The sequence below is a fragment of the Pinus tabuliformis genome, chromosome 3_2 (genome assembly GCF_031772625.1).
Source record: "Pinus tabuliformis cultivar Carrire ecotype Pingquan chromosome 3_2, CPIR1, whole genome shotgun sequence".
NCBI lineage: Eukaryota > Viridiplantae > Streptophyta > Pinopsida > Pinales > Pinaceae > Pinus > Pinus tabuliformis.
In genome coordinates this window covers 554,752,829-554,779,575 of record NC_142302.1, presented here as the reverse complement: position 1 = coordinate 554,779,575, position 26,747 = coordinate 554,752,829, and the positions used below count along the sequence as shown (strand labels likewise).

General features: G+C 39.1%; 1 protein-coding gene across 3 annotated transcripts in view; it reads right to left on the bottom strand.

Moving 5' to 3' along the window:
• Positions 1 to 26,747, bottom strand: part of LOC149181721 (uncharacterized) — a 175,408-nt gene that overhangs the window by 128,717 nt on the left and 19,944 nt on the right. For all 3 annotated transcript variants that reach the window (XM_089416680.1, XM_089416681.1, XM_089416679.1), the window contains exon 3: positions 8,755 to 10,305. In XM_089416680.1, coding sequence (XP_089272806.1) covers positions 8,755 to 10,074 — 1,320 coding nt within the window. In that variant the 5' untranslated portion in view covers positions 10,075 to 10,305. The remainder of the gene's footprint in view (positions 1 to 8,754; positions 10,306 to 26,747) is intronic.

Here is a 26,747-nt window from a genome sequence, read left to right as displayed (position 1 = left end):
TTTTTCTGGTTACAGATTTTAGATTATATTATATGATAACTTGATAAGTATAAGGTTATCCACGTGTATTTGTTAGTTTGAGACCCATCTGTATTAACATGCATGCATATGATGACCTTTGGAGAGGCTGCTAAGACAGCATTCGTAGGGAATTTAAGCTTCATAGATTATATAACTCGAATGTTCGTCAATCCCTGTCATGGGGTGTCTACTAGATTTGTCCCCAGTTTCACTCAAAAATGTTAAGTATACTGATCCAGATTTTATGTTGAAACCTTTCCACTTTTCTTATATGATGGAAATTGGTATGTGTGCTAAACAACACCATTTGCCTGGTTCTCTATTGACAATTTCATACTGCCAAAAAGGTTTCATCTGTGTAATAGATAAGTCTCTGAATGGATAGGAAAAAGTGTGAATATACAATTGATTATCCTTTGCCTACAATGGAGCAAACTTATGCAGGATATTTACTTTTGGGATCTAAATTGGGCTTGGGCTTCGATCTGTTATTGATCTTAAATGCTTTATCTGCTGTATTAAATTTTGATTGATGACTGACTATATTTGTTAGTGTGAGATCCATCTGTATAAACATGGGTATGATGTATTTTATGAAATGAATTGTTTCCTTAGCACCCTAGCAACCACCAAGATAGCGATTTTAACTATGCACTCTTGCACTATTCTTCTCATAGAGTCATAAGACAGTTCAGAAATTGTGCTGTTGTGCCTGTCACATAAAGATCTGTCCGATTAGCACCTTACTTCTGGGGATATGTAGCCTTATTTGGAGCTGTTTTAACTTAAATGGTGTTGAAGGCCCTAGGGAATGGTTTCTGCTAGGATTGGAGAAGAGCTTTCAGAATTGTTGTTCCAGAAAAATAATAAATGAGAGGACCATCACTCTAAGTTAAAGGTATTGACTATTCATTGATGTTCTACCTAACAGTCACAGCGTTTGGTGAGATGAGTTCTTTCATAGGCTGTGAACACTTCTACAGAGATGTATTGTAGGCTTTAAGTTCTAAGTCTAACCATAGACTATAGTCCAGTTTCCCAAACAAACATGTGCCCAAATCAGGAAGCTTATTCATAATAAATTCACAGGAAGCTTGAGTGCAGAATCCTGACTTCTGCCATCTTATTCAAATTCAGGACCTGTTCAGTGTTTGTATCACAAAGACAGCTTTCGATTTAAAACAAAAATATAGGCTGCCATTTCCTTATCTGAGGTGGTTCGGGTCGGTTTATATTTCTGTGTAGAAGTGACTTGTTAATCTTGCAATATGTTTGATGTCAGCTTGTACAGTGTAGGCTGTAGGCTGTCACAGTTTGATCATGAACATTTGCTTTACAAGTTTACATGACTAACGAAAATGTAATTTCAAAAAAAATTGCAGGCATTTCAGACATTGCAGTGTCAGACATTTCAGACTTCTAGATTCCAATGGCACCCCCAAAATCAACTGCTGTAGCTTGGAATTTTATCCAAAAAGATGGTTTTAATCTTTCATGTCAGCTGTGTGGACATAATTTCAAGGGCACTTTGACTAGAGCAGTGGATCACCTTCTCGGTATTAGCAATGGAAGTGGAGGTGGTGTTGAAGCCTGCACTAAGATCACTAATGAACAAAAAGCCAAAGTGGAGAAAGACCATTCCAGTTCACAGATGCAAAGGCAGAAAAGGGTGAATAAGAGGCAGCGAATTGAGAGGGAGATTGCCATGTCTTCCTCCAACACCATTAATTCAGTTTCAAACATTCATGGATCAAGTTCTACAGTTCCTCAAGCAAAAACAGGTGGGCCGAAAACATTAAATCAATTCTGGAAACCTGTTGAGAAACAGGAAGTTGATGACGTTGTTGCTGAGTATTTTTATGCATGTGCAATTCCCTTTAATGTGGCGAGGAGTCCATATTTTAAAAATGTAATTATAAAGGCCATTGATTTTGGGAAGGGCTATGTTCCTCCTGGATCTGAAGCTTTAAGGACAACTTTGCTAAAGAGAGCAAAAGACAGAGTGACAGGAAAGTTGGCTGATATTAGAGAGTCCTGGAAGCTTACAGGATGCACAATTTTGAGTGATGGTTGGTCAGATTTGTGTCATCGCCCATTGATCAATGTGCTTGTTTATTGTCCTCAAGGGGTAGTTTTCTTGAAGGCAGTGAATGCAATGGATCAAGTGAAGACATCAAAATTCATTTTTGGAATTTTGGATGAAGCGATTCAAGAAGTTGGGGTGGAAAATGTTGTCCATGTTGTTACAGATAATGCATCAAATTGTGTTGGTGCAGGGAAACTGATTATGGAAAAATATGGGCAGATTTATTGGACCCCTTGTGCAGCTCATTGCTTGGATTTAATGTTGCATGACTTAGCCAAATTTCCTTGGGTCAATGAAACAATCCGAAGAGCCAAATCAATTTCAAACTTCATCATCAACCATCGTCTCACTTTGAGCATATACAGGAAGAATGCATCAAAAGAGTTGTTGAGGCCTTGTGATACAAGGTTTGCCACTTTTTATATTACTCTGAAAAGAGTTGTTGAGGAAAAAGCGAGCCTAAGAGCTGTTTTTTGCAGCACTGAGTGGGAGAGATCTACTCTCTCAAAAGAAACTAAGGGGAAAAATGTTGAACAAATAGTGCTCAATAATGGCTTTTGGGAAAATGCAAACAAGGTTTTAAAAATTTGTGGCCCAATTGTTAATGTGCTCCGCATGGTTGATGGTGACAAACCTTGTATGGGTTTTGTTTATGAAAGCCTTGATCGTTGCAAAGAGGCCATTGCAACTGCTTTTGATAATGTGGAAGCTGATTACAAGGAGATATGAGATTTAATTGATCATAGATGGAAGATGATGCATAGTCCATTACACGCAGCAGCGTGCTATTTGGACCCTAGATTGTTTGGGTTACCAAGACATAGGGACGAAGAAATCATGAATGGACTTATCCAATCTATTGAGAAGCTAAATCCAGATCCAGAAATTGCAGGTTTGATCAGAAGTCAGTTGAGAGCATACAGGTTAGAAGAAGGATTATTTGGAACAATATCAGCAAAGTATGATAGGAGCAGAAGTGATCCAACACTATGGTGGGAATTTTATGGTTCAGGGGCACCAGAATTGCAAACTTTTGCAATTCGTATCTTAAGCCAAAGAACAAGTGCATCAACATGTGAAAGGAATTGGAGTTCCTTTGACCACATTCATTCCAAAAGAAGAAATAGACTATCATCTCAAAAATTAGAAGATATTGTTTATGTTCGTAGTAATTTGCAGTTGGCATTGAAGAATGTGGCTAAAGAGTCATCCAATTCTTCTACTTCGTGGATCGATCCTGTTCCAAATGCAACAATGGATGATGTTGATTTGTACATTGAGAGTGACATAAACACTGACAGGGAATTCACTGATGAATCTGGTGCTGAAGCATCTAGCGGATTCACATCTCATACTGCTCTTGATGACATAGAACTTTTTGATATAACAAGTGGGCAACAGGAATGTCAAGAATAAAACTTGTGTCCCTGTTTTAGATTTCTAGTTTAGTTTTTGCATGAACAATTTGCTAAAGCCTAAAACTGTCAAGCTGGCTGCTACTTTAAAGTTTAAAGTTTAAACTGTCTTTTTATCTTATAAATTATGATGCATGGTTTTTCATTGAACTGCCAAAAGAATATATATTTGTTGTTCATTAATTAAATATCTTAGCATACAAGGGGTCCCCTACTGGGAAACTGTTTTTGTATATTTTTTTTATGCCAAGCAGCCAATCTATCTTTAAAAAACAGTTATGAATGGCTGCTCACAGCCTACAGGACTTGCTGCACTGGTCTGTTCTGAATTTTGTACAATTCTTTTCAAGTTATTTAGTGTTTCCATGTAATGATAGGTACATACTATCTATAAGACTATAGGGACATCAATGATCTGTTTTAAATCTTTTATGTTTTATATGTCAAGTTCTGTATACATGAATGATGAAGTAATTTACATTGTGTTTCAAGCTGACAATTTGTTTTGCAGACCTTGCAAGGGTTGGTCACCAAGTATCAAGCATTAAACATCACTTTTTTGTGGTCAAATCTCCAAATTTTCATTCCCTAGCTCTGCTAGTTATTTCTCTATAAGGCTGATCTGTTATTGGCATGTGTATGTGGGCTAACAAACTGTGGTTGCAGCAGTCATAAAGGTCTGATATTTGGTTTTGAGCTAACAATTGGTGAGTGCAGCTATTGAAAAATTGATCTATTCTGATATAAAATTTGATATTAAGCATTTAATAGTCTGATTATAAGGATAATCATGATAAAACTCACTCCATACCATTTCTCATATGCATATGATATATCTATCTTTAATATACATTTTTTTTTTTCGAATTTCTATATGTCGAATTTTATCGACAAAATTTGAGTTGCCGAACTTTATTCGAATTTCATGGTCCTCGAACTCGAACTTGAACTCGAACCTGGTGACTTAGGTTGGTGGACACGATGTCAGACATCAGCAGCGCAGAAGATGTTACAGAACAGAGTAATGCTTCAGCAGGTTGCATTGCTAGAGCACATTCCTCGCTAAGAGGGAGTGTTGATTTCTGATAGCATTGGATGTGCTCTTAGTCTCAAAATTTGCAGGGAGGCTTAGACACATGCATTCTCCAATACCCAGAAATTGTTTTGGGAAATTCCAACCAAAGACAATTTTATTAAAATAATTAATTATTTTTAATGGGATCCTAAGTCTAAACTTAAGAAATTAAAATAATTAAAGGGTATTAATCTCACTATGGGTGAAACTTCTACAAGAAGACGAGGATCAAGCCAAAATGATCTAAGCCATTGATTTGAAGTTAATCTGGGTCCTTGGTTGTCCAACAGAAAGATATAAAGAAGAGGCTAGAGGGGCACTTAGAGAACACATCAAATAGAGTTCAGAATGTCAAATTTCTGAAGCAGAGCAGCTACGAGAAATTCGAAGTGAGCTTTTGCAGTGAGAGGCAGGGATAGTTCCGGTTGGAGATTTCTCTTGATCCAGGAATACTCAATAGAGGAGGCAGAGAGAGATCCGGGAGAGGCAACACAGAGCCAGAAGAGGCTGACGCAGGGCCATGCAGAGCCTTGAGGAAGTCCAAAAATTTGTTGGGGAATCGAGATCAGAAGTCGGAAGTCGGGGTGTGAGACTGGGAGGTGAAGATCGAAGTTCTTGGGCAGTAAATCGATCAGCAAAAGGGGTGACGCTTTCCCTAGAGGCTGTGACGCAGCGACTGCGCAGAGGCAACTAGGGGCAATCCATTCAGTGGTTGGATCAGGCAGGATTTCCAGTGATAGTATGAGGTAATCTCACTTATCTCTCTGTCAGTGATATTCCCTGTACTGGATAGCCAAGAGGGCATCCATAGGTTGTATTCAAAAATTACTACTGCATAATAATAAAACCCTCAGAGCTGTTGCACCGGTTTTCCCACACTGGGTTTTCCAGGGACATTTGTCCAAAAATAATTGTGTAGATGTGTTGTATTTCTTTCTTGTTCAGTTTGTTGTTTTCGCATTTTATTTAAATGATGAAGACTGCAGTGTATTAGTTTCGATGTTTACTGTAGGAAACAGTAAATAATTTTGTTCAGTCATTAACAAATAGAAGAAACATAATTAGTCGTTGCAGTAGAAATTTGGGCATCCAAATTTTCACAAGATGGGTCATCTTGAAAGGACCTTGGAAAACACCCATAAACTTCTTGATGAACTAGTGAGAAGATATGGTCCTTTACGCAGCAATACCTCCTTAGACCAAAATGATGGTCAAAGCAGCAAACCATTCTTGAAAAGAGTCCACGTCATTTTGCAATCGAAGCACCCATGGGAAGTGAAGGAAGGATAGGGGAGAGAGGCTAAGCTCTTCACACTTGGATCTGAGCTACAACAAATGAAGACAGTCATAGACCTTCGTAAGTTAGAGGAATTAGACGTTTGTCTGTCCGGGGTGGGGCGGCCAAAATGGAAGAAACTAAGTTGGGTTCTCAACCACTATGCTTGCATTAATACAACCCAAACTTTGGGAATATCCTTGTAAAGAGGTTAGGCTCACAGTTGCTTCTTGTCTTCACAGGGTCATAGCTCTAACATCGCCACTACTGCCCTACAATAATGATCTCATGACAGATATATTGCAGTTGATAGTAGAAGCCCTTCAGGGGTTGAATAACACCATGCTTCCTACCTTTCAGAAGTGGTGCAGAATTTTAAAACTCATGGCAGAATTCAGCTTTGGCACATTCATGTTGAATTTGGAATGTGATGAGTTGATCTTTTAGTTGCTCCAAAACTTTTACACCAGTATTACATTAGCTCATTCAGACCATGTCAAAACAAGCATGCAAAAGATTGTGTCTCTATTCTTAGAAGGCGATGCTGACATCTACAAGATACTAAGATCCAAATTGTTGACCATTTGGAGGAAGGAACCACAGGGATCACCAGTTGCCTATGATCTAGTCGAGAAGTTGGTCAGGCAAAACATAAAATTGCTCAGAAGGGTGTTGACTAGGAAGGAGTTGAGAAGGATTGATGGAGGAAGCAAGAACAAAATATGCAACAAGAATGAACTAAGGAGGAGAGGACTATGCTTTATCTGCAAGGGACCTTGGGCCCTTAACCATTCATGTCCAGGTGATAAGGAGGCACCAAGGGAAGATCATGGGGATTCATCCGCAGTTAAGTTCACAGGCATTCAGAAGAGAACTTATGAAGGATCCACGCAGTCAAGTACAAATGGTGAGCAACAACACCGTGTTTTTTAGAGAAACTTGCAAGACAAACCGATGATAATTAGTCAACTTGACAAAGTACATGGAGAAAAGGGAATTCCTCCTGATGATGAGGTAGTTGAGTCTATAGATATCCAGGAGAATTTCCATAAAGAGTATGGACAATCAAGTATAGATAACAGTCCACCAACACATGCATGTTTGACAATCAGAGGGGGTGGACAACTTATACCCACATGTGGAGAAGGCCATGAAGAAGACACTCAAGAAGAATCAAATGAGGAGCCAGTAATAATAAATCGACATGGTGAGCATGATCATGCAGGGCAGCATGACAAATATAGTATGCAGGATAAGTCGTTTCTGGAGTGTTAGACAAAGGTTCAAATTGAAGTTGTGGTCAAGGGGCATCCAGTGTAGACAGATTTAGAGACATTCAACAGGGCACGAGAATTGCCAGTAGAGGACTTTCGGGAAAGGATCATGTAATTCAAAATAGATCTTATGATGTTGAAGCAGAGAGTCTGGACAGTCCAAGACACTGTCTTACAAGAGAATAGAAAAATTGAGGAGCTCATAGGGGTATGTGCCGAATCAACGACCCAACTGTCTAGTGTTGAGGAACGACTCAAGTCCCTCACAAGGCAGCAAGAGGAGTACAGTTGGGAGTTCCAAAGCAGCCCTCTACAGGAGTACATAGATAAGGCTTGCAACACTACCAACCCCCCCTTATACATTGGGAAGAGCAGGGCAGAGTTCTCCAAATGCATCATGTTGGGTGACCGAGTGGAGCAGCATGAGTTGAGCGTCGAGCAACATCAACATAGTAGATTTGCAGGTATTCAACCTTCTCAAGGCATGGATTGGCAAGAAATTATGAGTTGGTACTCTATTGATGGGTTGATTCCTAGGAGGACACTCACAGCCAAGGGCATATTGCAGCTTGGGCCCTTTGGCACGAACAGTGATGGAGGGCTAAGATGGTACCATAACACATAGGTCCCAGGACTTAGGTGGCATTGGGATCCAGGAGAATCCATTGGGGCTAGGATTGGCCGAGGATTGTTTGGGATCCAGATGAATCTATCGAGGGAAGGATTGGTCGGAGGATCATTTGGGATCCAGGTATCGAAGGGTCCATTCAGGATCGTGTAGCATGGAGGTATGGAATAGCACATTGGGTTGTATGGGATCCTAGTATACTATCAATGTTTCTATTGTGGATAGCAGTGAATTGCTTGAGGACAAGCAATCGTTGGGTAGGATTTGTAATATTCCCTTTCTTGATCTAGTCAAAATGGACGGAATCTGTCCATGGTATTTACTGTGGTATTTTCCCATGGTATCAGCCCATGGTATGTGCCTTTGGTTTTCGAGGGAAATAATAAAATAGGGTCTTCAAAGAGTCCATCAAGCCTATAAAAAGGGATAGAATCTAAGCATTTAGATCATTCAGGTTTATCTATCTTGTTGTGTTTTTCTTGAGAACTTGGCATGGCCAGTTCCAGTTTGATCCCAGGGACAAAAACCCCATGGGTGTTATTTTGTCTGGTGGATCCATCCAAGGTCCATGATTGTGCTTCAGTGCATTTGTCTTCTCTTTGATAAGAAGTCGTGCATGCCATTGCAGGGGCTTGAAATTTATTGTATGGGCATGTACCATTTTCTTCAGTTATTAATATAAATAAAGGTTGCATTTCCAGATCCCGTTGTGTTCAGTGTTTTGATTGCAATTATTTTTAACTAGAACACCTAGATGTACCAGATCGGTTGATTATTTCACTGTTCGGGATATTACACATATCGAGAAGAATACTAACTGAGAAACAAAGTAATAATATAACGGCCCTTAGATCATTAATTACATAAGGACATCTTTGTGAAAGGCACCACAGATGAAAGCTCCACTCCAACAGACATAAAGAAAAAAAAAGTTTCTTCAGCCAAGAAAAGAGATATAGACAAAAGAAATAGAGAGTACCTGATCACAAAAAGTTAAATTTGAGATATGAACAAGATGAAATGTGCAACCTTCAACCTTTCTGCACTCTTTCTCTAACACACTTGCAACTGTTGATTCATTTTTGAATGATCTACTGCCAGTCCTTGCAAGAAGTGTTAAATTAACAATCCTAATCCCATTGATAAAGCGCTTCTGTGCAGAAATATTGCATAATTTCCATGTCTTGCAGCGGATCATATCAAACAACATAATTTTTTTATCTACAGACATATGCCCCAAGCCTCCACGGTATACTACTGCCTTTTCAAAGCAAACAGGCCCATCACCATATTCCAAGGAATCTGCTTCCACACTACGACCCAGAGAAGCATGCATGAGATGTGAAATCCAGGAACCCATTGTCTTCACAAGCTCTCCCTTATGATAAAGAACAAATCTTTCTGGCACTCTACACTCGTTCTCCTTATGCCAATGTGCAAAACCTGTCAATGCTGTCAAGCTGTGCCAGGGATTTACATAGTCATAATAGTTGTCAGATATAAATGTTAGACCACGAAGCAGAATTGAATTAGGTGGCAATTGCAGTGGCCAGGCAAACCCATAAGAATTCTGGGAACCATCAGTGGGATGCCTCCCCTGCACACAAAGAATCCGACCATGAGAGATCTCAGATGGAAAGTAAAAGTGCTCAGGATTGCCATTTTCACGTTTCCCTATCAAAGTGCTCATGAACCAAGTGTGACCTTGTTTTGAATATCCTGGAAACCTTGTATCTTTTAAAGGTAAAAATGTCACAGGTTCTTCTATTTTACCTTCCATCACCTTCAGTTTGAATTTCAACTCTTCAGTTTCATGCTGTGACCTTTCAGTGTCACTCGTTTCATTTCTCTGCAGGGCAGAAGCAAGTAAATTTATGAAATTATCACTTATTGTTGCATTGTGTGTATGCATGTTGATGCTAGCTTGTTTTAGTGAAAGTTTATCAAGTAATGCTTTTATCAGGCAATGAGCTTCAGCGGCAGTTAACTTCACTTTATTATCCATGTCAAAGTCCTTTGGTAAACACATTGCTGCAATAACATGCTCCAAAGTTTGAGATTCACTGTCCACTGCCCTTTCTTTTGCATCTGCATTTTCAAAACGTTGGGATGCTGTATAATTTCCTTTGACTGTCCATTCCCATTTCAATGAAAACCATTCAGGTTTCTTTTCATGTGTCCAAAATGGCAGGAGGATAAGTACCAATATACAAGCAACTGTGTAAACATAAATTGCTAGGGAATTTCTTTTTCTACAATTTTTTTTTATAACTAACCATAAACAGTCAGTGCACTCCATGTTGGTAAATTCTTGTAGGACAATTTTACCAGTCTGCTATGTGCTGAAAATGCAAAAATTACCAGTCTTCTATGTGCTGACAATGCAAAAATTACCAGTCTGGTATATGATGACTATGTAACTGTCATTTAGTCCCCTGCACACTCTAGAGCATATAAAAATTCTTGCTCAACATAGAAATTGTCAATCTGCTTTTCTATGTATTATACCCCAAATGTTTAATATCCACATCTGCATTATGGAAAAATAGAACTGAGATTAAGAATAAACTCATGTTATGTGCAATCATGAAGCCATAGATATGTCTGAAGACAAGCTTCTAACTGCAGATGCAAACATTTAAAAAGCAATCAAAGGCAAATAATTACAGAACAAGGGAATTTTAAGACTTCATAAGAGAATGTTATACAACTCAATGATCTGAAAATCGGAAATTCACATTCTCTTGAATACCTAGAATCTCCATAAACATCAATCATCGCCTCTTTTGAGATAGTTGAGTATTAAACTCAAATCAAATACACAAAATGAAAAGGAATTGAGAAATTGAGGCTAAAAAGTCTAGAAATGATTTCATGTATGCTTATGACTTTTGACATGCTTCAAGAATAGAATAATTATAACTACACCGATTGCCAGTACAGTCATGCACAAATATATTTTTCTGCCAAAGTAAATGTTGCAGCATTTTGCTTCATTCTGCTTCTTTCAGTTATGCTGAATAGGATCAAGGAAAAACAAAGTTTTCTTGAAGGCTTGGTAACAGTGGAGAACAAACTGGTGTGCGAGGTTGTGTGTAGACATTAGACAATATGGATTTCAAAGAACCTTAAAACTAGTTTTTTTGTCACATTCCCTATCAGTCATTAGAATCCACTGTCCATGATTTCCCCCAGTGTGCAGTAGTTAGAAACAATGTTGCGAAAGTCGCAATCAGGATAAAATCGGCAAGGGTCCAAAAAAAGGAAAAAATCAGAAAAACAACATTAAAAAATACAAAAAAAAAATCATTTTTTTTCAATTTTTTTAATATCTAAAGCATCCACAATTTTTACAATTTTTTTGGCCATTTTTACGATTCTATCGTGATTTTTTCACCAGTTTTTGGCGAGTTTACGATTCTTTGGTGATTTTATCGCAATTTTTTTCATTTTGGAAAAAAATGCCAATTAAATCACCATGCGGAAAAAATCGCGATTTTGATTTAATCACGATTTTCACAACACTAATACCTGCATCCTTAATACCATTATATTCTGGCATTAGATGATCTTTGTGGGTGCAAGCCCGAATTTGAAGTATTAATATATATTATAAACAAAGTTGCATTGGAAATGTTGGATATTTTAAGTTGTATGTACTGAAAGTCCACTTTTGTTTATATTTTATATGCCCATGCTTTATCTGAAAGTGAAGCATTTGTTTTTCAGCCCACTCCAGCCCAAGTATTTGACCATGGAACAAACAAAACCAGTCATTAATACATAAGTTTTTCCTATGATGCTTGGTTTGAGTAATGAGGATTCATATTGAAAAAGACAAGTTAAATTTTAGGATAGGACCCTCAATTAAACACACAAAGTAATAGTGCCACATGGCAAGACTGTTGGACACTGCAAGAGAAGGGTGTTATAAGTGGACAGTGCATTGCCAGGAAGTGTTCACAAGAGGAAGAGGGGGCAATTAGATAAAACCATGCAAGTCAACCAAAGACTACCTAAGGTGCTGCACAGGGCCACTATGTAGGACCAATAACCCTTTCTTCACATTTCACCGTCATCTCAGAATTGTGCATTTATTGCAGCTTCTAGAAGAAATTGCCTGTCAAAAAGGCAGAAACCAGCTCAGTTTGTTTATCAAACTACATATCATTATCGTTTGGGTATTTTCTCATCACTTTGCTGGGATTTTGGCGGCGGCCTTCCTGGAAAATGCAGTAATTGGGTGAGAAATGAAATTTTCTGCAGATCTTAGAAATTATACTCCAATTTCTATCCTCACAAGACGAGCTAGCTACATGGAAACCCCCGCAGCCCAGATACAAGTCTATCAAGCAACAGAAACATCAAACTTTTGGGCACTCTTAACCAGTGTTGTGAAAATCGCAATTTAATGAAAAAATCGCGATTTTTTCATTCTGCCGATCAAATCGCGATTTTTATACGAAAAAATCGCCGGTATTTTTTTTTTGCCAATTTTTACTGAAAAAAATCACGATTTTTTATTTTTTCTTAAAAAATCGTCGGGGGTCGCGGCAGCGTGGTTTTATAACCTTTTTTTGGGTTTTTCATGCGCTCATTTGAACAGTTGCGCGCGGAGGGAGGAGGAGCTCTTGGAGACCAAGCTGAAGAGGGTTTTTAGCCAAATCTAAGTGCTTAGAGGAGAAAATCAAGAGGAGACCACCGATTTCTCCATAGAAACGGTATGAGGATTAATTTTTTTTTGTTTTCATTGTTTTTGTATGTTTTTCATTGTTTTTGGTTGGGAAACTTGGTATGGGCACCATTTTTCTTTTGTTTTCATTGTTTTAAAAAAAAAAATTGTATTTCTTCATTGATTTGGGATGGGTAACTTGGTATGACTATGGGAACCAATTTTTTTTTGTTGTCATTTTTTTTAAACATTGTTTATGTTTCTTTCATTGTTTTTGCCATTTGGTTGGGTAACTTGGGTTTGGATTCTAGAATGGTTGGGTAATTTGTGTTTGAATTTTGAAACTTTGAACTTTGGAATGGTTGTTTTAGGTTGGGTTACGGGTAACTTGGATTTTCATTGTACAATCATCAATGTAAAAATTAAAAAATTTAAAATACTAAATTGTAATTTGTAAATGTGTAACTTGTAATTTTGTAAATGCTAAATTGTAATCCTAATCCTTATTTTCCCATAGGTTCACAACTGCACCAAAACACCATTCAAGACTTCAAGTTTGCAACTTCAAAGTTCAAAAACAAACATGCCAAGGAAATTGGATCCTTTCTCGGAATATGTTGTACCTCATGCTCCGAATGATAGACAAAACTTGAGTTGCAAGTTGTGTGGAAAGGAGATGTTCGGGGGGGTGTACAGGTTGAAGTTTCACCTTGCACAAATCCCTAGACATGATGTGGGGCCTTGTACAAATACAAATGCTGAACTTATCCAAAGAGTCATGAGAGCATTGGAAGAATTAGAGCAAACTAGAGAGGCCAAAGAAGAATTCAAAAGGCAACTAAAAAGGTCAGCTGAAGGAAGTGGACCAAGTGGCACTGGTTCTACTGCAGCATCAGCCAATCCGGTAGCTGCATCATCATTTTTTGTTCCTCGAACCACACCTGGTTCACAGCCATCTATCGGTTCAATGCTAAAAAGAACTGAGAAAGAACAAGCTGACAAGTTGAGGGCAAAATTTCTCCTCTGGAGTGATATTCCTTTCAGCATTATAAGGAATAATCCATTTTTCCAACCTACTGTTGATGCTATTGCCAGTGTTGGCCCGGGGTACAAAATCCCTTCTTATCATGATTTCGGAGGCTGGATTCTTCAAAATGAAAAGCGTGACTGCACCCAAAGATTGGAGGATTTTAGGGCATCATGGGCACAAACAAGTTGCACTGTTATGTCAGATGGTTATACTGACCAAAAGGGGAGAACCCTTATAAACTTCTTGGTTAGTTGTCCCAAGGGGACTATGTTTATCAAATCTGTTGATGCATCTGCACAAATCAAAGATGCAAGAACTTTATGTGATTTGCTAGATGTGTTTATTTTGGAGGTGGGTGAACAACATGTTGTCCAAGTCATAACGGACAATGCTGCAAATTATGTTGCTACTGGTAGGATGCTTATGGACAGGCATCCTACTTTATTTTGGACACCTTGTGCTGCCCATTGTATTGATTTGATGTTAGAGGACATAGGGAAAATTCCCTTTGCCAAAGATATTGTTGACTCATCAAAAAGCATTACAAAATTTATATATAATCATACATCTGTGCTTAGCTTGATGAGAAGATTCACCAACAACAAAGAGTTGGTGCGCCCCGCCATTACACGGTTTGCCACCAGTTTCATATCTCTTCAATACCTCTTGACTTCTATGTGGGATGTGAAGAGAATGTTTCTTTCAAAGGAGTGGCGTGCTTTGCCAATGAGCTGCAAACCAGAAGGAGAGGCCGTATGCAGACTAGTTTCATACCAGGAAGACTTCTGGGCGGGAGTGCAGGAGGTGTGCGCCGTTACTGAACCTTTGGTAAAGGTTCTTCGGTTGGTTGATGGTGAGAAGCCCGCAATGGGCTATTTGTATGAAGCCATGGACAGGGCCAAAGAAGCCATTCGGGCCTACTATGATGATAAGGGAGATGATGGGTTTCAGAAACAACTCCTTCTATGGGGAGTGATTGATGAGCGATGGAACAACACACTCCATCGTCCCATTCATGCTGCTAGGCTTTTCCTGAACCCTGCATTTTCTTATGCATGTGAGTTTGATTTTGATGCTGAGATCATGGATGGATTCTTATCCTATGTCCAAAAGATGGTGCGATCTCCAGAACAACGTATAGAGATCTCTAAACAAATTGAGACATATAGGATGGCAAGTGGCACAGTTAGCTTTGACATGGCTATCACTGATAGGACGATTAAAATGCCAGGTATTTTTTAGTTTGTAACTTTGTTTCAAATTTCATTATCTCTTCAAATTCCATTTTTTTCTTATGTTTATTTAAAATTTTATTTGTAATTTTGTTGTAGATGCATGGTGGAAAATGTATGGTGGCAGGGTACCCCTTCTGCAAAAGCTCGCCATTCGCATCCTCAGCCAAACATGCAGCTCCTCAGGATGTGAGCGCAACTGGAGTGTATTTGAAAAAATACACAACAAGAAGCGCAACAGGTTAACACTTAAACATTTAAAATATTGCAAATTTCCAAATAAATTTTTGAATTCATTAAACAATATTATTTTTATAATTATTAATTATTATTTCATGATCTTTGTACAGGTTGGAGTCCCAGCGACTTAATGACATGGTCTACGTCTACTACAATCTTCGATTGTGGGTGAGGCAACTTGAGAGAACGCCTGATGTGGATGCCATCTCATTGGATGGGATTGACACCACTGCTGCATGGAGGGTTGAGGCCGAGAGGCCTCTCATGGATTCTGTTGATGATTGGTTAGTGCAGGATGTAGTGGAGGGGGAGGAGGAGCAGGAGCAGGAGGAGGAGGAGGTGACACCGCCTGCCCGGGCTACCACTGCCACCAGTAGAGGACGTGGTCTACCTCCTATAGCTCCTACTTCTAGTTCTTCAGCTCCTAGAGCACATTAGACTCCACTGCCATTTCCACCAGCACGGGCACCAGCATCTACATCTAGAGGGAAAGGGAAAGCTGTGGCATTTTCTCGCAAGAGGGGCAGAGGAAATCAATAGGATTAGACTTTCATTTTATTGTATATAACATTATGACATGATGAGATACATTATCATATTTTTTGTTGATATTTTGAGGCTGAGTTGGGACTCAGGAGTCAAGACTTACTATTCAGGACATGATTCAATGTTATGTGTGATTTTAGCGCTAGAAATGATATTAAACATCTTATATATTAGTTATTTTTATCATATTTATGTGTCAATGTATTTATTTTATGTTGTAGATGGTTTAGATATTAAAAAAATTGAAAAAAAAATGAATATTTTTGTACCAAACGATTTTTTCCCAATTTTTTCCGATTTTTTCCCAATTTTTTCCGATTTTTTCCCAATTTTTCCGATTTTTCCCGATTTGTTCCCTGCGCCAATTTAATCCCGATCGCGATTTTCACAACATTGCTCTTAACCACCTAGAGTGAAATGAGTCAAATGACCCCAAGAGAGAAGAGATCCTCCAGTATCATATTTGCATAATGAAATTTGGGGATTAAAGTTTTAAACATTTTTGAGTTTTTCGAACAAGGATGAACAAGTGTTTGGAAATATATACTTGACCCAAGATTGATATTAGAGTTGAAAGTCTCCTGTCTTTCTGGTTTTGTATCATGCATATTGTCTCTCCTGGGATTATGATGACTATCAATATCTTATTTCTGATTACATGTGGCGGAGATTTATTTGTGTTGATTACGTAATCATAAACCATAGTGAAACTTTCTTGGGTGATGCATTGAGTTAATATTATGGAACATGATGGGTCACAGCAGACCACATTGGTCACATGGCACCTAACTGGTGGAAATTTGTAGGTACCTAAAGATTTGTTGGTTAATCCTCTATGACTGGATAGGCATTAGTGTAACGTCCATTTTTTCGTACATTAGGAAAGGAGAGTATCTAATTATCCTCGGTTACAAATTAAAATTAATTATGGGCTATGGGAGAATTAATTAATTTGTTGACACCTAATCCGAAACGGATGAGGTGAAGCCGGACAGTCATCTAGAAGATGAACTGATCCGTCTCTTTTGTATATAAATAATTGTTATCTAATGTGAAATATCAAGTTGTCTTGCGTTCATCAATAGCTGGAGTTACCCTGGCCTGACATGGTATCAGAGCTCAGGTTTCTTAAATTAGTTGTAACTCCTCTCTTAAGAGCAGCTCTGCCTCTGAATCCGCTGCCCCTCTGACGTGATTCCCTTTGCCTGAATCCGCTGCCTCTGACTGCCATGGCCTGGCGCTCTCTGACACTGACCTCTCATGAGTCTGCGCCCTCTGCCATTAAGAACGTTGCTGCCAGTACGTTGAATTGAGGTAACGTTTTTGGAGCACTGGGGTATAGGCTTTTTGGGCTCTGTCTGTCGCTTCGAGAAGGCTTCTCGTTGGAGCGAAACGCCTCTCGGCATTTGGGACAGTGAACCAACGAACGCTGGCTTCAAGGTTTTAGTTTTATCTTTCTCATTTCACTTCCTTGGATTTTGTTTCCTTTCCAATCCTGAAACCGATTCATTGTATGAGTTTTCCGCGAATTAACTGATCAGGGTTTCGGCCTCTGTAGCAAATAATGTTTTGGGGAGCTTTTCTGGCTCGAAATGACGAGGCCCACATGGCAAAATCACTGTTTTCAGGGCATCTATAACTGTAAATTCCGATACCTGGGTCGATCCGTGTGCTATTGAGACCTGCGCAGTCATATATTGAGACCTGTAGATATATTTATTGAATTTAATGCTGCATTACTTGTAAACGTGGTAAGCCTGCGTTTAATGCCTGTTCCTCACCAGCTGGATGGTTGTTAACGTAAATGTCTGAAAGCATATTGTGAGTTCGATTATCTGACTGCGTTGGTGACTGCGTTGCAAAACATGGTATAACTGTGGTGACTGCGTTGCAAAACCAGTTGGTATCGTTTTTTTTTTTATTGGTATTGAGAATGGAAACCCGAGGGCGGTGACATTTCTGTCATATATAGCTGGTGTGGTACTGAATTAAATCTTTTTTTGTATTGAGAATGGAAACCCGAGGGCGGTGACATTTCTGTCATATATAGCTGGTGTGGTACCTGAATTAAATCTTTTTTTTGTAATCTGTGCATCAATTTTTGCGGGATTTGAAAACATCAAGTCATCGGAGCGCCCTCCTTTTTAAACTGTGACATATTGGTATATGTTTTGTTGCGGGATTTTGATATATAACCAGTAAGCGCCCTGAATATATATATTGAACAGTGATATTAATATATGTTGAATATATTGATGCGAGATATAAGCAGTGAGCGCCCTTGATTTTTTCATTGAGACAGTGATATATGTTGAAGATACAGCACCAGCACTCTCCTTTTTCTCTAATGAACAGTGATATATGTTGAAGATACATATGAGCGCTTTCTTTTTCTTAATGTTGACACCTAATATATATATAAGATTTTTTCCAGCAGAAGTCTTGCTGTGATATAAGGATTTTTTTTTCCAGCAGAAGTTTTCTATCAACAGAAGTTTTCTTTGGCAGAGATAATTTTTTTTTTTTTCACAGAATGCACTCAATCATTTCTATGGTCGGAATAGTTCTCACTGGCAAGGAGAACTATTCTGAATGGTCTCGGATGGTAAAACACACCCTCATCTACAATGAGCTGTGGAAAGGTGTGTGTGTCGGAGAAGAAGACAGAGACCCTGTGCAGCCCACATCAGACAAAGAACTCGCCATTTGGGAAAACAAGAACAGCAAAGCCTTTGCATTGATCGCAGCATCTGTAAATGAGGAAGTAAGTCGTCATATTTCATCCTATTCCACTGCCTTTGAAGCTTTACAAAAGCTGAAAGAACTCTATGATACACATTCTGCACTTGAAGTTGTTCAGCTCATGATTAAACTCTTCACTCTTGAACTGAAAAATAATGATCCTCTTACTCTTGCTTCTGAAATAAAATCTATAGTGCATGACATTAAATCCACTAAGGTTGAGCTGGATATCTCTCTTATTGCCTTTCTCAAAGCACTCTATCCTACCTACTCTAACTATCTTGAGTCTTTACAAGCAAATGGAAATCTTAAAGATATAACCTTTGACACTCTTGTGAAAAAGTTTGCTGAAAGAGAGAAAGCCTTTGGAAAGAAAACAGTCCCTGAATCTTCTGAAGAGACTGTTTGCCTTGCTCATAAAGAAAAGCAGCCTGCTCAAGATTCTACAAGAGGAAGAGGTGGACGAAGAGGAAGAGGAAGATACTTCAGAGGCAGGGGGGGCAGACATCCTCAAGCAGAAAAGGCAGATCTGCATTGCATTCGCTGCAAACGAAATGGATCACATGATGCCTCTACATGCAAGCTACCATGGGACAAAGTTGAGCAGAGAAGAAATCAGCAGAAAGGTAAAACTGATGACTCAGACAAAGGTAAAGCACCCGAATCTGCACACTATATTGAGGCACAATGTAATATTGGAGTAAATGAAGATTTGTTTAATGCTTCACTTGCTTCTTCGAAAAATGACTGGTTGCTTGATTCAGGAGCAACCTGTCATATGACTCATAGAAGAGATTTCTTTGAAGATTTCACTAACAATGTTGATGGAGCAGTATACTTTGCAGATCAGTCAAAAATCAAGCCATCAGGGCTTGGCACAATCAGGCTTAAACTGCCTGGTCTTCCAGACTTTCTTCTGGATCATGTTCTATATCTCCCACAGCTGAAGAGAAACTTGATGTCCCTGGTTCACATCCGCCAGCAAGGTCACTCCATTCACATGTTTGATGGCAAGCTTGAGGTAAGAAAGGCATCTGACCACTCACTTGTCATGAGGGGTATAGAAGAAGAAAGACTCCTTAAACTGCAAGGAACCTCTGCTCATGCACAGCATTTCTCATATATTTCTCATCATGAAGAATGTACACTTCCATCAAGTTTATTATGGCATGCTAGATTTGGGCATTTAAACTATGATAGTCTCCGCTTGTTGAAGAAAAATGGTGTTGCTGGTTTGCCTACAATTCCTAGAAAACATAAACAATGTGATGCTTGCATTCTAGGAAAGCATAGCAAACAGTCTTTTCATGATTCACATTCAAGAGCACATAGGAAGCTTGAACTTATTCATTCAGATTTATGTGGTCCAATGCCTGTTCCTTCTGCAAATGGAAATAAATATATCATGACATTTATTGATGATTACACCAGAATGTGTTGGGTTTACTTATTGAAGAACAAATCTGATGCTTTTCAAACATTTAAGAATTTTCATAAGTGGATTGAAAATGATGCACAATCTCATATTGGGTCTATTCGCACTGATAATGGAAAAGAATATACATCAAATGAATTTGAACACTATCTTCGCCAACATGGGATTAAACATCAAACAACTGTGCCTTATAATCCTCAACAGAATGGTGTAGCTGAAAGAATGAACAGAACAATTTTGAATATGGTACGATCTATGCTTTTCTTCAAAAATGTAAAGACAATGTTTTGGGCTGATGCTGTTCTATGTGTTGCATATATAAAGAATAGATGTCCATCTAGTGCTATAAGAAACAAGACTCCTTATGAATTGTGGTATGGACATGTTCCTTCGGTAAAACATCTCAGGATATTTGGTTCCACCTGTTATGCTTTAATACCAAAGGTACATAGAAACAAACTTGATGCAAGAAGTCGTAAGTGTATCTTCCTGGGGTATTCAAACACATCTAAAGCATACCGCCTTTATGATGAAGTAAATAAAAAGTTTGTTTTATCTAGAGATGTCATTTTTCTTGAATCATCCAAATCTGACAATGTTGTTGAGCGGCAACTTGATCGCTTGGATAGATTCACAAAACAGAAATCATTTCAAGAGTTTGATAATCAGATTCCACATCTTGAAGGGGGGATTCCTATACTAGATCAACATGTGGAATCTTCTTCTGAAGAACAATCTCCCCTGCATGACACTCCAACAACGGATGATGCTTTAAGTGATGTAATTGATAGAATTGGGAGACTCAATCTTGATTCAGACCCAACTCAATCAACAGAACAGCCTGGACCATCTCAGAAAGGTCCCCCAAAGTGGCTGACAAAGACACTTGAAAGTGTTCATCCGGATGAAATTGGAAAAACAGGAACCCGAAATTCAAATCGACAAGATGGAGGTGATGTAGATAACTCTAATTCACCTGTTGATATGGATGTTACTTATGATTGTGAATTGAACTTGTCTACAGATTTTGAACCAACTTCCTTCAAAGAAGCTGCTTCTCATGATGAATGGAAAGAAGCAATGCGGAAGGAGTATGATGCCCTCATAAAGAATGGCACTTGGAAGCTGGTTGATCCTCCATTTGGAACCAAACCAATTGGCTGCAAGTGGGTCTACAAGAACAAGTACAAAGCTGATGGCTCACTTGACAAGCACAAAGCTAGGCTTGTGGCAAAAGGTTTTGCACAGAAAGAAGGGGTCGATTACGAGGAAACTTTTGCTCCCACAGCAAAATGGGCCACCATCCGGACACTCTTTGCACTAGCTGCTCAGAACGGTTGGAAAGTCCATCAAATGGATGTAAAAACTGCATTCTTGAATGGAGATCTAAAAGAGAATGTTTTTATGTCCCAGCCTGAAGGATTTGCTGTGAAAGGACATGAACACAAAGTATGCAAACTTGTGAAGTCCTTGTATGGCCTCAAACAAGCACCACGAGCCTGGTATGAAAAACTAACTGAGCATCTTCTGAAACTCAACTTCAAACATTTTGATCTTGATGATGCAACTTTATTTGTCAAGAAAGTTGGCAAAACAGTTGTATATCTTGTGGTATATGTAGATGATCTTTTAATGACAGGGAACAATGAAAGCTATATTGCATCCATAAAGAAAGAATTAGGAAAATTTTTTGAAATGACTGATTTGGGCTATGTTCATTACTATCTTGGCATTGAAGTAACCCAACATCCAAAGTCCATATTTCTTTCTCAAAAGAAATACATTGGAGATTTGTTATACAGATTTGGCATGACAGAGTGCAATCCCCTTTCTACTCCAATGGAACAAAACTTGAAGCTCACATCTACTGAAGGAAAGGAATTTGAGGATGCAACAAGGTATAGACAGCTTGTAGGAAGTCTCATCTACCTCACTACTACCAGACCAGACATTTCATTTGCTGTTGGAATCCTCTCCAGGTTTATGCAAAAGCCTTGTGAGGGACATTGGTCTGCTGCAAAAAGAGTTCTAAGGTACTTGAAGGGAACTCAAGACCTTGGAATCAAGTATACACAGGTGGACGACTTCAACTTGATTGGATACTCTGATTCAGACTTCGATGGAGACAAAGAAACTGGGGTATCTACTTCAGGATATGCTATGAGTCTTGGATCAGGAGCTGTCTCCTGGAGATCACGCAAACAATCAGTACCAGCGGATTCCACAACAGAAGCAGAATACGTGGCAGCAGCTGAAGCAACGAAAGAAATTGTGTGGCTCAGGAAAATTCTTGAAGATTTGCAAGTAAAACAAATACAATCTACTCCACTCATGATTGATAACACATCTGCAATAAAGTTGGCCAAAAATCCAAAGTTCCATGATCGTACTAAGCACATCAATACTAAATATCATCTGATCCGACATCATGTTGAGGCCAAAACAATCCATCTCCGTCATTGTTCCACAAACGAACAAATTGCAGACATCTTCACCAAAGCGCTTGGAAGAGAAAAGCTTGAAAGATTCAGAACGATGCTTGGACTCACCAACATCCCTTCAGATTAAGGGGGGGAATGTTGACACCTAATCCGAAACGGATGAGGTGAAGCCGGACAGTCATCTAGAAGATGAACTGATCCGTCTCTTTTGTATATAAATAATTGTTATCTAATGTGAAATATCAAGTTGTCTTGCGTTCATCAATAGCTGGAGTTACCCTGGCCTGACATAATTAAAAGTGACTAAAGAAAAAGAAATATTATAAGTCACTTTAATAAAAGAAGAAAAAGACTTATGGCATTCCAATAGTTCATGAGTCGACTATTAAAGAAGATGAGAGCTCATTCCTTAGGCATGCATTTGGGATTATTGTTTTGTTGTTGTTGAGTTGAGCTCTTGGAGCTTGTCTTGGTGAGAGCCCATATCATGTAGAGGGTTCTTTTTGGTGGTCAGTGGTCCACAGTAGCTGATCTAGTGAGGAGGGGTTTCAGTATTGAGAGGTATACCCTAGCGACTCAAAGAGGAGGGATCAAATCAGATTCCTCATTGGTGTTTAGCAAGATCGAAATTTTGGAACAGTGGTTGGAAGGTTGAAGCAACACACAATTGTAGATCAGGGAATCCAGCCAGAGAAGATTTCTCCAGCTTATCTATTTGTCAGGTTCTATGAATTTTGATGTAATTTCCCTCTTAATAATAAATAAATAAATAAATGGGGTTTTACAATGGGATTTGTCTGCAAATTTTGCATTTACTGATTTTAAATTAGTCAAATTCTCGGCAAGAATTATTATGTGCTTTTCCTAAAAAAGTTTCATAGAATAATTTCTAGGAAATTAAAATAAATTTAAAAAGGGATATTACAATGGTATTAGAGTTGGTTTTCCTGCCAACCTAAGGGTTTAAAAGGCAATTTCATCAGTGTTTCCATATAATATTTAATTAAGTGAAGGCTACAGTGTATATGTTTCGATATTTGTCGTAGGAAACTATAAATAATTTGGTTGATTAATTTAACAAATAGAAGAAACATTATTAGTTGTTACAGTAGGGATTCCAATTGAGGAATTTTCACAGTTTTATCAGGTGATCTCGCAAGGGCCTTCTCTTCTGACTCTTCCAGAACTAGAAAACTTCCTCTAAAATCAGTCTCTGCCCCTCTGACACTTGCTACTCGATCTCTAACTCAATCTCTCCTGTTGAATCACCTGCAGTGGAGAATTGAACTGTCTAGATCACTGAGTATCTGCAACTAGTGTATTCTCCATCTACCCATCGACCTCTTCTTATAATCTCTAGTTGGGACTCCAACAGCCACGATTAAAACTTAATCGATGGTTGAGATCATCTCCAAGACGATCTGTGTGAGTTTCTTGAGAATTCTCACCTTTCTCGATTAATTACTATTAATTAACCATTTTTTCTAAGTTAGACTTAGGAAATTTTTAATTATGGTCAATTAATTTTGTTTAGCCATCTCTAGGTGGAATTTCGGGAAACAATTTATGGGTTTTGGAAAACTCTTGTGTTGTAGCTTCTCCACAAAATCTTGAGACTAGAACACCATTTGATGCTACAATAACTAACACTCCCTCTTAGCGAGGAAGGTGTTCTCTCCAAACTTTATCTCTATAACATCCTCCAATCACGTTGTTGATGTCTGACCATTGTAGTTGTCTGCCACTGTCCACCAACCACTGCACTAACTTTGACTCATCTGCCACAGACTATAGTTGAACCATGTTGTTGCATCTGTGTTGTTGCTGACACTGCATTGTACAACTTGTAATGCTACCAACTTTGCATCTGCACTGCAACTCAACTAACACTCCCTCTCAACTGTTGTTGTTGCTACTGCAACTACTGCAACTGAGAAGCATCCAAAATACTGAATCAACTGTCTCTGTGCTGCAAATATCTCTTGAGTCTCTGACTTCTACTAGCCTCTACACTGTCCACAGAGAAACTTGTGTTGTTGTTTATTCCGCATTATGCCTCCTGCACTGCTATTAACATTCATCTGCACTCCTCAGCCTCTGACTGCATCAACTAACACTAATCCTCCTGCTACTGAATGTTGTGGGTCTTATGAAAATTCCAAAACTAGAATCCTATTGCAGCCACTGGAATTTATTTTTCTAATTGTTAATTATTTTAACAATTTATCTGCTACGACAAATATCAAATAAATCACATTGCAATCATCACAAATAAAAATTGCGGAAACAATAGCGCTGGAAATTGAGAAAATACTAGCACACACAATAAAAATGACACCATTATTTTTGGACAATTGTCCCCGGAAAAACCCAACTTGGGAAAATCAGTGGAGCAGTTGAAGGTTTTATTATTATGCAACGGCGAGAAATTTTGAGTACAATAGTCTGGATGCCGAATTTGGCAATCCTATAGAGAAAAATACTGGCAAAATTCTAGTGAGGAATTTTCCTCACCCCACAGGAAAATTCGGGTTCTAACTGCAGCTCCAAGTGAGACATCCAAACTGCTCTGCACTGACCTGCGTCACCCTAGCGCGGTATCTGCCACGCTCAGCCTGAATCAGCTGCTCCTATAGCCGTCCTGTCTGCCATTGGCTGAGAAACTGTCTCTCCAGCCTTCTGGAACCCTTTCCTGGACTCTGGAACTGAAACTTTACTTCTCTCTAGTTAAAACAAACTGCCCTCTAAAGCCTTTTTCGCAGCCCATGCGTCAAACTCACTGTGGTACTTCTGCGGCTCTGCCTCTCTACAAATGCACTCACTCGATCTAGAAATCTTCCTCCAGCTTCACTGTCTTTGCCCCTCACTGTCTCTGCTTTGATGTTTGGCTCTCCAACAACTGTTGCTACTCTCTGGAAATTGATCTGCAAAGGAAATCGAACTTTTGGTGTGGCTTCTCCAAGTGCCCATCGACTTTCTTTTATAATCCACTGTTGGAGCAACAACGGCCAAGATTAAAACTTAATCAATGGCTAGGATCATCTTGGAGTTGATTCGTGTGAGCTTCTAGATGATTCGCACCTTGACGTAATTAATTATGACTAATTAACCAATTTTCCTAAGTTTAGACTTAGGAAACATTAAAAAATAGGCTAATACTCTAATTAAGTCATCTCTAGGTGGAATTTCCAGAAACGATTTCTAGGTTTTGGAGATCTCATGCATTCTAGCCTCTCCACCAAATTTCATGGCTAGAACACATCTGATGCTACAGAAACTAACACTCCCTCTTAGCGAGGACTGTGTTCTCTCTCTAGCGCTCCACATCCTGTCACAACACCCTATCTCTATATCAACACTGTCATGTTGTTGATGTTTGGCCATACTTCCCACCAACCACTGCGCAACTCTGATGTTGCATTTGTGTTGCTGCTGATAATGCCATACTGTTGCCAACACTACATCTGCATTGCAACTCCGTCTCATCTGTTATTGTTGCAACTGCAACATCTGCAACTTAGAAACATCCAAAACACTGAATCAACTGTGTTCAGTAGGATGCATTTGTATCCCGAGCCTTTGACTGCTACTAGCCTCTGGACTGTCACTGAAGAATTTGCATTGTTGCTAACCCTGCACTGAGCCATCTGCTCTGTTGTCAACACTCCACTACACTCCTTAGCATTTGACTGCCACTAATCTGCAACTGTCACTCTGGTACTGACTGCATCAACTGCCACTGATCCATCCTGCTACTGAATACTGTAACCCCCCGTAGCCAGGTAATGATCCATGAGGTGGACTCCTCAAGAACCCTACCCATCTTTGTAGCTCTTGGGGTTACAACTCCATATCGCCCCACCTCTCTCCTGAAGGTATGGCTGCAAACATTGCAAAATTCAATCTACTCATATTGTTGCTACCACTGCTATGTTAATGCTTCCGCACTGTTGCTGCAACTCCTGCAATAATGAGTCTGATCTCCCCAGATCCTAAAGCGCTAGCTTCCAAGGGTTGCTCCCTCTAAAACTAGACTCCCTCTAAGTCTCAATCTCCCAATGGGAAATCTCTTTGCTCCCTCTTGGCAACTCGCACTATCCTCCTACATTGGAAACAGGACTGCGTAGTTCTGCAGTGGGAATCTCCTAGCTGGAACTGCACCTGCATACTGTAACTGGGCAATTCGCACTGCCTATGTCACTACATCTAGCTCTGCAACTAGAGATGCAATTGTCTAATGACAGATTGTGTCTGCTGACACTGAACCTATTACTATGATAATGTGGTCTCCTGTAGTAAAGGTGATGATCCTACTGCAACAACTGGAACTTATCTAACTAATCTCCTTGCTACTTCTGCACTAGATCCTACCCACTCGGCACACTGGAGTCTCATACTCCTCCTAGATTTGGTGCCCTTGCCATCTCCTTCGTGTATTCTTTGAGTTGGTCTACATCTTGAGGAACATCCACTACATTATCAATGTAGGCTTTCAGGCCATATTCATTTAGAAGGAAGGACATTTTGGCCTTCCAGATGACATAGTTGGATGATCCATCCAACCTATCTTGATCTCTAAGTCCTGCAGTGGCCATCTCGAAAATTGGCGAAAAATACCTCTTTCCTTCTACTTG